General features: G+C 46.1%; 2 protein-coding genes and 1 non-coding gene across 5 annotated transcripts in view; 1 reads left to right on the top strand and 2 right to left on the bottom strand.

The window, feature by feature from the left end:
• Positions 1 to 2,772, bottom strand: part of LOC116845482 — a 129,281-nt gene extending 126,509 nt beyond the window's left edge. Inside the window, exons 1-2 of one of the 2 annotated variants that reach the window (XM_032818222.1) lie at positions 2,648 to 2,772; positions 109 to 2,493 (exon numbers count right to left, since the gene is read on the bottom strand). In XM_032818222.1, coding sequence (XP_032674113.1) covers positions 109 to 1,381 — 1,273 coding nt within the window. In that variant the 5' untranslated portion in view covers positions 1,382 to 2,493; positions 2,648 to 2,772. Of the gene's footprint in view, positions 1 to 108 lie in introns of both variants that reach the window. The other variant, XM_032818221.1, reaches the window with a different exon arrangement.
• The window catches only part of LOC116845487, a 159,299-nt gene that overhangs the window by 72,687 nt on the left and 71,317 nt on the right, over positions 1 to 15,295 (top strand). The gene's annotated exons all lie outside the window — the stretch shown is intronic.
• Trnak-cuu lies at positions 7,126 to 7,198 on the bottom strand. The gene has a single exon. It is a non-coding gene; the product is annotated as a tRNA-Lys (tRNA).

The following is a 15,295-nucleotide window of genomic DNA, read 5'->3' as shown; positions in this document are numbered from 1 at the left end:
CTATGCGCACCGCGTCCGAGGTCATTCTCCTCTCGTGTTGATCTCTCGATCGTCGATCGATCATCGCTCGATAGCATGCGGAAGCGTAGTGGTAGTAGTAGTACTCACTGTATTCCGAGGTGTCGTCGTTGGAGCCGTTGACCGTGCCGTCCGGCAAGATCTGCAGATGCCGGTTCTTGACGTACATCTGTATCTTCCTCGAGGTGCCGGTGATGTGGGAGAGGTTGGCCGACCTCTCGGCCCTGTTGCCCGCGTCGCCGAGCAGATCGACCGGCGCCGCACTCACTGCACCGATCATCATCGTCGTGCCGATCGTCAAGACACTTACGCGGCTCGGTCCCGCACTGAACTTACGCACACTCCGGCCGAACAGTCCGCTCTGCCCGAACGTGACGAGGAAGAGGAGAACCGCCAGCCGGAGGAACGAGTGACCGCGGCACGCGCGTCCGCGCCTCTTCCTGCTCGTGGGATCCTTCCGCGCCGATCCGGTCCTCCCGGCCTGGATCTCCTCTTTCAAACGTTCATCGCGTCCCGGCCACCTCGGTGATCTCGCGTTCCCGTCCGCTCTCGAGTCTTCGTCATCGTCGTCGTCGCCGGCAGCAACAGCGAGTCGTTCACCGGGAAATCCCTCACTGGTATCGTCCGTGTTGTCCTCGCAGGACCTTACCTTCGAGCAAGAACGCGAATGGTGACTAGAGAGAAGAGGGCTTCCTCCCGCGGCACGCGTCCCACTCGGCCGATCGATCGAATCCCGACTTGGATTCGTGTCGGGACGCTGGCCGGCGCGGAGCAGCGGCCGTGTCCAGGAGCGATCCTGGAGACTTCGACGCCTCGCGATCGCGCGCCCACTCGTGTCCGCGGCTATCGCAAGCCGCGATTCCGCTCGCTCGACCTTGTAGCGCGTGTTCCTCGCGCCCTCCCGGGAGTCCCGCGTGACCGAGAGACACTCGTCCTTGGAGGCATTCTCAAGCGCGCGCGACACTCCCTCCGGTGCCAGACACGTGAGCCCGTTTCCTCCTCGTGTTGGACGTGGCGGTGGCTGCGTTGACGCGCGACTCTTTGCCAGGACGTCTCTCCCGTTCAAGGCCTCGGCTGGCTCTTCGTCGTCGGCGTGCGTGTCGATCTCTCGATCTCGTCGCGGACCTTTCGGATTCTGCCTGTCCCCCCTCGAGTCCAGACGGTTCGGCGATTTGACCGGCCCGTGGATCCTCGGTAACCTCGCGGCTGAGTCCCGGCCGAGATCGGCGAGTGAATTGGCGCTCCGGCAACTTGAATGTGCGGCTCGGCGCTGTTGGCCGGCGGAAATCGGCGTCGTCGGGCAGTCGGCACGGGAATCACAGTGCAGCACCCTTGGCCCGCCCGTGTCAATCTCAGCGGGCATGACGGTCTCATCCGACGCTTCTTTCTTTGCCCTCCTCCTCCTTGGCGGCGTTACAGCCGCTTTCCACTCGGAAGTTTATGATATCGATCGCTGTTTTGTCCTTTCTCTTTCTTCTTTTTCGTCTACAATTTGCCTTATTTATCTCACCGCTTTGAACGTCGTCGAGCGACGTCGATCGGTTCGACCGCGGTTATCGTACGAGAGGTGTCGATGAAGGCTGCGTCCGCTGTCAGCCGGCATTACAGCCCCATATCAGGAGCCCTTTTCCCGTCACTTTCGTCTCTGAAGAAGGTACCGGGAGAAAGCGTCGGCCGGAAACGGGGGATGCGGCTGCCGGTCCGCTGTTACCGTCCATGCACCGTCGCGCTTTCGGTACTCTCGCATTATTGCGGTTGCCGCCGAGTCGCATCGGTGTAGCTGTACGCACTGCCCTAGGTACCAGTGCAGCCGATCGTCGAGCCCCAGAGTGAGCTGCCGTGGATGAGAAACGATGGTACTGGTTCACGGGGTGACATCGAGTCGCCGATCTCGCTTCGGTACAAATTGACACTAGCGGTTGTTGCTTTCGACAATCTTGCTCCGCCTTCGTCTCTCTGTCCCCCTCCCTTGGCTCTCCTGTTATCTGCTGTTGCTTGTCAGTAGACGAGAACGGAACGAGTTCCCATCTCTCCCTCCACTTCCGCCGGATTTCTCCTGCTGACTCGTCTTACCGATCTCCTTCTTTCGGGTTCCCGTGTATGTCCTTCCGTAATCAGCTCAGTGTCACGCAGTCATGCATAGAGTTCTCTCGCGAAAGATCGGCATGAGCAGGTAGACCCCCGTGTTACGCACTACCACTGCTTCACCATTTACTCAGCTATCACCACTTTGCTCGTAGAAGGAACATCGGGGCCCTCCATCCAAAATCGACGTTTCACCGGTAGGGGCTCGTTATACCGGACCGATCTACGTTTCGAGAGATGTCCGCGAAAGCGAGAGAACCTCAGTCTGTCTGAATTCGTAAGAAATCGACAGAAAGGGAAGGATCGGAACTGACCTACGAATCTACCGATCGCGCGTACACCTTTGACACGGGCTCCAACAAAAATACTTCAAAGAAGAGAAAAGAAAGACTCGCAAGGATTCGTTGCGAAAATCCCCCGTTTCGCAACAGTTCCTCCTGAACGCGGGGGGTCCTGGGGGACGGCGAGATCGCACGGCGATTCGCCGTGACGATCTCACGTCTGGGCGCGAACGGGTATGATCGAAGCCACGCGCTCGGCGGACCTCGCGTACGCACGCAATTGTCACCGAGGGGGTCGCGGGGGTTAAGCCCTGCGGCGACCACACGTCAGGGTTATCTCGCAGGGTCGGATGGTGCCTGTGCGGCGTCCGAGAAACTACTGAACGAGTGCCGCGGTTCTCTTCCCCGGCTCGGGTTCGGGCACGCTCCTCGATTCGCTCTCGTAGAGAGACCGAACCGGCGCGGCGGCGGTGGCGGCGGCAACGGCGGCAACGGCGGCGGCGGCGGCGGCGGCGGTGGCGGTGGACGGACGGATCGACGACGGCGGCAGCAGCTGCGGCACACCAGCGCGCACCACAGCAGCGGCTCGGCGGTGGCGGTGGCGACGGCGGTGGCGATGGCAGCAGCCGAGAGTGAAACCACCAACACTGTACCAGCAGGACGCACGACGGTGCTGAGGTCGACTCGGCTCGCTCTACTCACACCGACCTGTCGCGGCAACATCCATCCCATCCCGCTCTCGAGAGAGCCGGCTGGTGATAATGATCGTCGCCGTCAGTCGTCACTGTTGTCCCGGTCGCCGTCGTCGTTCGCTACCGTCCCGTCTCGATCCCGTCGTCGTCGTCGTCGTCGTCGCCGTGTCGTTCCGCTTCCGTCCCATTCCAGAGAGTCGCGACGCAGCACGCGACAGATCTGGACGCTCGCGAGGACCCTCCGTCCGCTACCGCGCCAACACCAGCACGAGCATCACCATCACCGCCACCAGTATCACCTCCTCCACCACCACTACCACCACCATCAGCACTACCACGCGTCTCACTTCTTCTGCCCCCTCTTCCGCACTCTCTCTTTCTTTTTCCTTTATCTCTCTTTCCCTATCTCTCGCGAGCTGCAAGGTAGAATCTCTTCTTCTTCTTCCTCTTCTTCTTCGTCAAGTCTTATCCCCGTCTCTATTCGGCCGCATGGTGCCCTTTCTCCTCTCTCTTCTCTCGGTGATTCTCTTCTCTCGACTTCTTCTGCTCTTCCGTCTATCGTTGCTTCTCCTCTCGTCTCCTCCTCCTCCTCCTCCTCCTCTTCTCGTTCGTTCCGCTCTTCTCGCGTAAACCTCTCCGCTACTACTCTCTTCGGCCGCGGATCGTCCTCCGGTCTATCGCATCGACGAGCAACGCGCGTTCCTTTTCCTCTCTCTCTCCCTTCTTCTACGTTTCTCTTTCTCTCGTCGTACGATCGCGGAATAGGCGAGCGACCAGAGGCTACTCACCGGCGGAAAGAAGAGGACGATCGACGACAAGGGCCGTGAAGGACGTTCGCTCGCGCGCGAACACCTGCGAACCCGAGAAGATGAATCGCTCGGAAATCGCCTCTTGCACGCGCGCCCGCGTTAAGATTCCTCCACCGTTTCTTCTCACCACCACCAACAACTTCTACACCAGCCTTCGTCCACGTGCACTTCCTTTTAGCGGGATGCTTTTTGACGTTTCTTTCTTTCACTCCCACCTGCATACGCGCGCGACTACACGATCGGATGCTATTGCTGCTGTTACTGTCGCTATTCGTTCTCGGTTTGCGACTTCGCGTTTCCTTCGGCTGCGTCTTTTCCTTCCCATTCTCTCCTCCACTCGAGATTGAAAGAGGTCAGGGTTAAATAATACGCCAGGTGCTCCTGCGAACACAAAGGAGATCGGTTTGCGATTCAGCTGATCGGGTTTTGCTATTTAGCCGATTAGTAAGGTAACGGTCCTAATTATGAAACGAGACTTCGGGTCAGACTTGATTCATTAATGTATTAAAAGAATACGTATCATGATTAAAAAAGAAAAAAGAATCTGGATACAATTTTTTATACTCTTTAGTCTTTTTATAATTATATTCTAAATCTGCACTCACAAACATTGTTAATATTTAAGAGAAAATCTAAAGTATTATTTGGTTGATCGATTATTTGAATTGATAAAACTGTTTGTAGATTTTGCTACGTACGTCATTATTCTGTATAAACTAAAATGTGGATTATGGACATTATTGATATAAAATTGGATATCCCTATAATCTATTATAAGGACATGAAAAATTTGCTGACTCAGAATTTGGACTTACGCACAAGCATTTCTAATATTATTCCTTTTTAAATTTCGAATCAATTCAAGGTCTAATAATTTTGCTTCAAAACTATGATCCATAAATAGGACCCATTATCTTATCATGTAGCTGAAGTTATTATACGAATAGCTCAAATTCCTATATCTGCACGGAAAAAAGGTTTGGTTGAATTAACTAAATATCTGGTCGAATATGAACGATCCAGAAATTCCGATTGATGTAACCCGAATTCTGTTTAAGTTAACTAAAAATCTTGTTAACTTAAACAGAATTCGGGTTACTTTAATCGGAATTTCTGGATCGTTCATATTCGACCAGATATTTGGTTAATTTAACCAAACTTTTTTTTCCGTGTGAAGTTTATTTTTTTTACAAGTTGATGCATCACATTTTAGACGGGAAAAATGTGACGTTATTAAATGAATCGTCTCTATAGTCGGGAGAAACAACATTTATATCGATATGCATAGTGTATGCATAGGAAGAATAAGATTCGGCAAAAGGGTAAAACAATATTTCATAAAAAATTTACAACTAGTGCTGTCACTTGCATCGGTCGAGCATTTGCATTTTGATATGTCGCACAGATTTCCGTGTAGTATAATACACGGAAGTCCTGACCTTTATTTTGCAATAGCTTCGGCATCTCTCGTACTTTACAACTTCCGAGTAATTTCCAGTAAATCACAGCCGGGAGTCTTATAACAAGCGGCCCTGCAATCCCATTCCGGTGAAATGCGACGATTAAGGCAATGATCGTAGCCAAACGCGCGTAAAAGTACGTGCGCGACGAGGCGATATATCGATTGTTCCCTCACTCGTTCGCTCGCTCAGGGGGAAAACTATCGCGGGCGCTCCAGAAGTGGAAATGTCTACTTCTTACATGCGCTTACCCGTCTTAAAACCGTACAAAGATAATGGAGAGATACTCTTCCTCGAGGGAAGTGACGAATACATTCCTGATCACACATCTTATTCTACATCTTCCATTTTCGAATTTCTATATTATCGAGTTTGTTTGCCATATGGCACTCTTAAGGAGGGTTGAGTCACTTGCTTATCGAAAATATTTTCTGAATTATATCATGAATATACAAAAAAAGAAGATCAATCCCCCAGGGATTTTTCCTTTGGCTTCTATCATGTGACGCTAAAAACTATTTCTAAATGACGATAAAAACTATTTCTCGAGTGATTTTTTATTTATCTTCACGTTACTTTACATTTAAAGCGCGATTTTTCGCAAGATAAAATAGAACGACGCGCTCTCCTAACAAGAAAATCTCGAAAATGCAAGCCCAATGATAAAACGCTCTTTCTTAAAATTAAACCTAAGCAAACGACCACCGTATCGAAATCTCCAAAGTCGTTCATCAATATTGTTAATAGATTATTTAGTATCAAAGTTCAATAAAAAAAGTTCAAACGCGATAATACGCCATCTAATTAAATTTCAAAGCTATTGGGTTACTCTGTACGATTTGTCGAGCACCAACAGTATATACTCGTATTCGCAGGATTAATGTAGAACCATGATTTAAACTCGGTCAACAGGAAGAACAGTGTGTTAAATCAAATAGTGACGGACGGGTAGCGAAATTTTGACGTTTGTAATTCTCTTAATAAATATTAATGGTTGCTATTGTCCACTAGAAAGTAATTGATCGCACAGCTGCACAAATATCAATGAAAGATAAGTGAAATGGATAGCTCGGCGAAATGTAGCGCGTGATTTTCTTAGCTTTGAACTTGCCAATCACTCGCGCAGACAGTCTGCGAGAGAGACGTGTGTTATTCTTGCATGTTAAAATATACCGTGTGAATTGCACCGAGATGTATGCAAATAGTTACGATACGAATAGTACGATACGTTTCACAGAATTTTAATATCAAGCTCGGCTTTTATTGAGAAAATTAAGAACTAAACAACTACAAACTAATATCTCAATATTTCTCTAAGGTAAAATTGACCAATTAATAGCGGTAGGCCAATGCGTTAGACGTTATAAGAAAATTACATTTAATATTACCTATAAATTATAAATAGAAGAAATTTAACTGTGTGTTAAATTTCTTCGTGCGTAAGTAAAACAATTGCGCTATACTGGTTGGAAGAATAATTAGTGGCAAATCTTCCGCTAACGTACAGTCGGCTAATTAGCAATGCAGCAATACTTTTTTTCGATGAATTTTGTAACATATTCCGTATCTAGTAAGAAATCTCTCCTGAGAATGTCTGAAAAACAAATTCTCCCATTGGATACGGGATGCGTTACGAAACTTATCGAGGAAAAGTGTTGCCACCTTTAATTAATGGACTGTATTGCATGAGATGTGTATTAAAAATATAAAAAGAAATAGAATAACGCGTGTTATCATTCATTGTGCATGAATATAATGAAAATCGGAAGAAAAAGAAATCCGCCCAACGTGGGGCTCGAACCCACGACCCTGAGATTAAGAGTCTCATGCTCTACCGACTGAGCTAGCCGGGCTCGTGGTAGATCCTTTCGAATTATACATGGTAAGTTACCTTTCCCTCTGTACTTCGCATACTTCGTTTACGTCAACGAACATATTAATTATTGCAACTTTTTGCAACACATATTATTAACACATTCTATGCCGAACGAATTTCGTTACTTGTCATATTATGTTTGTTGAATAACACGTGTCTCATAGATATTTCTAAAAATATTTTACGATTATATTTTATCTTACAGCTGAACTATCTGATGATTTGAGCTAAAATATGACACTGGAAGTTCAGTGCCACGTGTGACACGGAACGTGTTGATATTATTATTGTTATTGTTGAAAAGAATGTTTATGGCGTCACTATTTAGTTGCACATCATAAACTAAATCCTCGAAAACGAAGAGCTACTTATAAAAAGTGCATATTTATTTAAACTGAATGTCTACATTACTTATAGATGCAAAAGAAAATGAACAAAAATCATTTATCTTTAAATAAGAAAAAACTAACGTATACTTTATGAATGTATCCCTACGTTTCACAGAAAAAAACTCGATTCGTGTAACTAATTTTCTGTTGTTTGAGGACTTCTGCCCCTCTTACCCCCAACGGAAACTTGTAGGAACAAAAACATTCTTGTAGATTTTTCATCAACCAGTTGTTTTCCGTTATTTCTACAGAATGCAACCAGATGTTCAGTGACGAATGTTTTCTATTGCGATTACAGAAAATCCTTATGTCGTTTCTCGCTGTCAAGTTTTCGTCTAACCCTTATCTTGTTACATAAACTGAGATTTTTTACTTTGTACTTTATCATCGATTTTATCATCGAATTTTCATTAAAAGACCCGCTAGAAACGTGCATTACTTCCAGAAAGAAATTGTCTACTAAAAACTAGTCCTCATTCTATGACATGAACTGAACAGTTTACTGTCGATTTTCGCTAAAAGTTCCGTCAAAAACGCGCATTATCTTCGAAAGACAGTCGGCCGCTGATAACCTTCTCGACAAATACAACATCGCCTAAGTTAGGAGTTCTCGTAAAGCGAGTCAGAGCGAGTGATGAAACTTTGTGCGAGCGAGTCCTCGTTTGCAGGACATCGATTTTATCGTTGTACACGTGAATCTATTTAAAGAAGGCGGCACATCAAAACCCGAAGAGACGTTAATTAGTTGACTACTTTGAATTTATCGTCAATATCGAAAGTCGCTTCTCTATCTCGTTCATAAAGCAAATATCGTCACTACTATCATCGGTGGCTCGATCATGTGCATACATACGTATATGTATACGGTGTGTGTGTGTGTGTTTGCGAAATTACTGCGACCCTTTTACCCTTCCACTCAGAGTGTTTCGTTACCAATGCTATGCACACTGCATTCGTGTCATCACGTCGTATTCACAATAGTTACCTCTCATCGTGGGTGTCAACGTGGTAATATGTTTCGCGTTAAATAACGCGAATTAAATGGGATAATTACGGTTACGGTGAAATTTACAGCGGATAAACGACGGCTAATTGTGTCAGAAATTAGTATACGGCCCCGACGAGTCACAATTTGCGATGCGATGCGCGCCGAGCTCGAAAGGTGCACGGGATCGCGAGCTGTTTCACGTAAATTCCCGAATATACGGCGTGCACCCTAATATACTCATGCTTGTCGCGTCTCTTCGACAGATCGTCGTTCCGCGGGATCGCTTAATCGGGGGGCGTCATTGTTTTTATGCATTATAACGAGCCGGAGGAGTTTTCGTCGGGATGATGTTATAATCATCGCCGTGAAACCGACGTTTGAACAAGGGCGTGACCGAGCCGCAGCGGCAAAAGAATAAGTCACGAGGGGGCAGACGAACACAATGGCGTGGCATCTAATCCGTGCAAACACAACACGGTCCTGAAATTCTAATTAACTCTACTCCGAACCCGCCGCTCGACTGTGTAGGAGGTCCATCTATGAAAACCTCCCGTGGCTCAACTCCATTTCTCGCGCGTATTAATTGTGTATTCGTGTGCAGAAAGGTATGAATACTTTATCTTCGTCGTACTTCGGTTCCAATGAACCAGTTAGACATTAAAATAATTAAATTCTTATTAACAATTTAATTCTAACATAAAATCAGCAACTTCAAGGTGTTCGACATTTAATCCGACATTTAATGAGAAAACTCGCAGGAATTACTCAAAAACAGTTGATTTTATGTAGAGAATGAAATTGTTAATAAGAATTTGATTACTCAATTATTTTAATGTTTGAGTTCAATTTGCTTATCTGTGCTCCAAGATGAAGAAAAAGTGTTGAAACCGTTACGTAAACAACTTTACATGCAGTTGTACATTTGCACGATAGAAATGTAATAAAGTTTCCCCGTATCTAATGAAATACATTCGAGATTCAGCGGTGTGACAAATTCCACGGCGCAATTGAGCAATCTCGGTAGTCTCAATTCGAAATTCGCGACGTCGGTTGCATTAATCACGGCGTGCGAATAAGCATTGTGTGATTGAATAATTCAAAGCGACCTGAAACGCATAAGAGCGCCGCGTCGCGCTGCACGCATGCCGGGCCGCGCTGCACGCATGCCGCGCCGGTGCGTAATCTCTTACGAAGTGGCGATCAAATTTTACGAGAGCGTGTTAATTAAAGTTCTCGTCCAGTTTCGCGTAACGTGCGCGCTCGTTTCGAGCGCTCTCACGGGGATAATTCAGCATCATCCGCGAAGGCTTCTGCGCCAATGGTGAGCGCCGGGATTTTATAGTTTAATAATAGAGCGGCGCGCGGGTAGAGTGTTTGCTTATCGCATCCCTGATTTCCAGCCGAAGACACGACGCCGTCCGTCGTCGTGCGCGGCTTATAGAGGAGAGGAGGAGTAAAATAAAAGAAGAAGAAAGCGAAATAAGATGCAACAAGAAGACGCGCTCGGCGGCGAGCGGAGGCGATGGGGTGGATGTCCCGCTCCATCCCCCGGACGCGAATAATCGAAGGATAATTTGAGCCGGCGGCCATCTCGCCACGTATTTCGTACCGTTCACCGGGTACACCGTGCTATGCCACTCACCGTGGCTTTTCGTAATTGTCTAAAACTTAATTTTGACTGCCCATATTGATAGTTATTACTTGAAACTCGTCTCCAGTGGGACACTCAGGCCCGTAGTAACCTTCTAACCGTAGTAACCGTGTTTGTTTCGAGTATACTTTGACCATGTTCAGGGTCTAAATAGACCCAATGGTGAGAACTCACTATTTAATTGACATATATGTATTTTTTTATATCTTTTATTTTAGCATTATATAAAGTAATTTAGTATAATATGTACTGACTTTTTCTAAAATAACTCGAAAAGTCGCGAAGTATTACATTTGTATTTAGAATATTACAAAAACTGTATCAACTTTGAAATTGACTCAAAAAAGACCTAAAGTACAGCTAGAAAGTTAATAGTTATTATTTGGAACATGTTTCAGGTAAGATACTCAGATTTTTACTCAGAGTTAAATCCAAGTTTTTTTAGTTGAATTATGATAAACGCGACATTTACACTGTAGTTGCGATTCAATACAAAATCTCATCTAACTCCGAATTGAAATCTGAGCACCTCACTTGAGACGAGTTACAAGTAATGACTTAATACGGATCTCAGATTTAGTTCAGAGTCAGATAAGAGTTTTTCAGTTGATTCAGTTGAGTCAGATAAGAGTTTTTCAGTCGCAATTATAGATATAATGTCATATATTATACAACTTAACTGAAAAATTTGGATTTAACTTTGAATAGAAATCTGAGTATCTCACATGAGACAAATATCAAATGACAACTATTAATATGGCTCATAAATGTCATATGTATCAAAATTCAAGTAAAAGCTTGGGTCGAGTCTGAATAAAAATTTGAGTATCTCACACACATGGAATAGGTTTTGGGTGTAACTATCAATACGGATCTAAAAAATGTGATTTCTTGATATTGTTGAACGTAGGGACATTTCATCTCTGATATCGAATGAATGAGAAATAGGGTGTTCGAAATTTCTTTCGAGAAGGATCAAATATTCTTGATACCATACTCATGCATACTAATATCGACATATACTTGAGAATTGACATATTTATTTACGGACTATATAGTTATTTATTACAAGCTTCTCGCATTCGGAAACACGATATTTTTCCCTCCTCAATCACTATTTCCCTTAACGTAATATTTCCCTTTATCTCACGTTCTGATTTCACGCAACGAACGATTTTGTTCGTATTTAAATAGCTCAGTCTCATGGATTCTTTTTTTGTTAGACAATCGGTAAAAAGAGAAACCACAAATATCAAACATTCACTCATCGATATTTATTTTATGTAAAATCCCACTTCTATTCTCGTGTTATCCCTCGCATATCGAGTCGTATAGTTAGGATGTCTAAAACGACCAGGCATGCCCAGGCATTGTTTCCAAATAATAAGCGCCGCTTATTGAAAATTCCGGTTGAGCGAGGAACACGGGGTGCAATCCGAGGAAAATAAAAAGTAAATCCCTCAGTGTGGAAGCTCGCCCCATAGACCCCCCTGCGTAAGTGATCGAAGAGGTCTTCGTGTAGACTTAGGTGTAGGTTAGGTGCCCTCATACCACACCGTACAGCTACACAAGGTAGATGGGCGTAATTCAATGTGCTCCAGGCGCGATTTTTATTTCTATTCTCTCGTAATAAACGATTATCGTAATAACAGTGATTACGCGGCCGGTTCACCTGCGCGACTTTGAAGTCGGATCACGCGGGCATGCGCATGCCGTCGTAAGAAGATTAACCCCTTAACTGATTACTCTCGCCTGATCTTTTTTTGATAAGGAACCATCGGTCCCGTTTCCTACGCGAGTCAAACGCGCCGGCGCGACGTGGACGATGATCGGTTTTTACAGCCGCGTTCTCGCCTGTCCTCGATCGATTATCAGTACGAGTACGCGTGTAAAGGGAAATTTTCGATGGAAGAACGAGATTTCCACGGCGGAAGGTATCGTGTCGATTGTTCACGCTCACTTCGGACGACCACGGCGGGCCCGGTGGTGTATAATTCGATGTTCGAGATTTCTCTTTCGGTGCACGCGCGTACCTCGGAATGAAGCCATTAATAGTCACGCATGGCAGATCGATGGGATTGCTTTGCGGCTATCGACCTTAAATTACAGTCATTATAGTAAGACTCCAGGCCTTCGTTCGATTTTCACGGCTATGGGACTACTCGGAAATCTCCGCCTCGAAGTATTAGAACTCCCGGCATGGATCTTGAGTATCTCCTTTTTCCCCAATTACCTTCCCACGAGTTTGTTGCAATGCATTTCGGGGAAATGCTCGGACATGTCGCTCGAACTTCATCGTTTGAGAGAGAACACGAGTGAATTTCTAGAGGCGAAATTGTGCATGCATCATGACGGAATACAAAATCTTCACGGAATGCGGAATTTCTCGATCGCTCGGAAAGATTGACCAACGAAGCAAAGACTCGAGTCTCTTATTTAACGAAAAGAAGATATCTGTTGAAACACATCACAACGGAGTTTACAAAGTTCTCGCGCTCCTTAGGATCTACCTAACACAACCACGAAGAATCCAAGAGAAACGTGCCGCGTGGTCGTCCAGAAGAGCGCTATAAAAGGGCGTACAATGCGCCTGTTAATACCATTAAACTCAGCTTCGTCTTCTCTCCGGACGCCATGCGTACGTGTCCTACGACGGTGTTTACACCGTCACCCGGGGTCGATCTTACCGAATAGAAACGAGACGTCGTAAATAGACAGCTTGTCGCGCGCCGGTGCCTTTAGGAGGGATTTAAAGAGGGTGGCCACGAACCTCCACAATGGTCTCGTGTCCCCGGGTAGCTCCGGGACGCTCAGCGCGTTCCACAAACGCCACACAGGTCGAGCCTGAGATCAGATATTGTTCGGTCCTCGACTTCCTCCTCCTCCGCGACCATATGATGGATGAAACCAATCGGTCAAGTGAATGACCGGGTAACACTGGGTCGTGTGCGCGAGTATATCGTGACTGCGGGTGGCACGGAAGTTTTCGTGGCTTTTGGAATCCGAATCTACGTCGACTGTGTCGGCATGGACGATTGAATTAATAACGAACGGAAGGGTTCGAAATGTGACTCGATGGGATAAACAGGCTAAAGGGTGTTGCTCTCTACACGCAGGTATATACGTGCAGTGAGGATAAATGAGCAGTTCAAATGCAGGACCTTTTGTATGCTTATCGCTACACGATTAACGTTCGATGTGTTTCTAATTTTCAAATGTGTTTCAAATCGATGTGTTCAGATCGACGTTCGATGTGTTTCAGATATCTTGATTAGATGATCAGGTATGAAGGAAAACGTACAGTAGCTGGCACTAGTTACGACTCGAATTTTATCGTTAAGATGTATGTGGATTTGTTGATTATTTATCAATTATTATTCAGTTATTTTTGTTTTAAATACGCATACATCTTGACATTCGGTAAAAGAGTGCTGAAAGCAGAATGCCGGTTACTTTCCCCGAGTATGATGTACTCGGGGAACACCTCGTGCGCTCATGAGAACACAAACGTAATATTCTTCGTGTTCTCGTTGCGTTCGACTTTCTGATGAAGCGTGAGCATAGAATACTTTGTTTCTAAGGATGTAGAAAGGGAAATTCTTTATCACAAAGTGATGGGCGGTGACTTTCCGTTTCGAGCGAATCCGCATGCCGATCTCTGTATCTACAAGAACACATTGCCCCCCCGACAGATAAGATCGGTCCTTCGGATATTAGAATCTGAGAAAATGTCGTTCGGTCTCGTCTCTAAACGCGGTTCACAATTCGGCATTCCGGGGTGGGTATAGAATTTCTCAGTAGGAAAGATCCGTGCTGTCGCTGATGAGGGGGAGGGAAGAGGCAACGAGGCCGGTGCGATCGTCACGAGAAAACAATTCCCGCGCCAACCCTTTCGTCGTGATTAATGTATGCAAAGATAGTGGAGTTCGGGACCGAACTCTCGGATTAGTTTCAGGAAGAGAGACGGGCGAAGATGAGAGAAAGAGAGGAGGGAGGGGGAGGAAGAGAGAGAGACGGTGAGAGAAAGGTCGAGGAAGAAGAAGGAAGAGAGGAGAAAATAAAATGCTCGCACCCGACCCGCTCGTTATAAATGCCTCCATGTGTCTATTGTCGAGGCACGCTAGGTGTGCTCGAGGACCTGTAAACTCTTTCCCGTGGGGTTGTAGGGAGATGGGACCCGTAAACCGTAGGGCGCCTCTCCCTCACGACGGGCCCGATTTCTCGACTCGTACGGTAGATGCGGTTCGCCGATAAGGGACTTGTAACGCCGATTTCTCGAATCGACGATCGTAAGTCCTGCGTTTACCGCCTGCGTGATTCGTGTAATTCACTTCTTGATTGAATTCACAATCGGATAATCGTACTTGACGTCAAGTAAAACAAGCGCAACTCGGTGATTGCTTGTAATTTGAACACAATCGATGGCCACAGATAATTTCTGCCACGTTCCCCGATCTTTCTTTCTCAAGAGTATTTCGCATCTTTGAAGTCAATATTCATGTTAATTTCCAAGTCATATGCGTGACAATTATATGAAGATAATTATAAAAAGTCACACAGTTGATATGATAATAATTAAAGAAATTACCTTCAGTAAAGAATCGCATGTTTCTTGGAGATTCGATCAAAAGCGGTAATCCACAGCGATCACCGCCTTTTGTCGCAGGTGACCGCTAACAACTTACTTCTCCCTGATCTTACTTTAGAAAATGATTTCGCATTTTTTTGAAAATTCCCAAGCTACTGCGAACTCCCGAAGCGGGCCGATGCGTCGCGTTGCACTGAAGCCAAACACAATCTCGGTTCAACGGTCCACGGCGGGATTGATTAATTGAAGGTTACGGGGGTTCAGAGCGTTAAGTGGTTCACCGAAATCTTCCTACGGAGCCCGACGTCGGCGACTCTGAAAGGAGAACCGCGTGTGGAATTAAAGCCGGTCCTTGGTCGAGGATGAAGGGAGGAAGGCTGAGAGAGGAATGCGACCTCGGCCGGTTACCGCTCTTTCGTGTCAAAACACGACACTAATGCATCATTAAAAGAACGCAC

Source organism: Odontomachus brunneus, unplaced genomic scaffold (assembly GCF_010583005.1).
Source record: "Odontomachus brunneus isolate Ranch 3 - 2012 unplaced genomic scaffold, Obru_v1 Obru_scaffold_052, whole genome shotgun sequence".
In the NCBI taxonomy this organism is placed as follows: domain Eukaryota; kingdom Metazoa; phylum Arthropoda; class Insecta; order Hymenoptera; family Formicidae; genus Odontomachus; species Odontomachus brunneus.
This window is presented reverse-complemented; position numbering and strand designations above follow the sequence as displayed.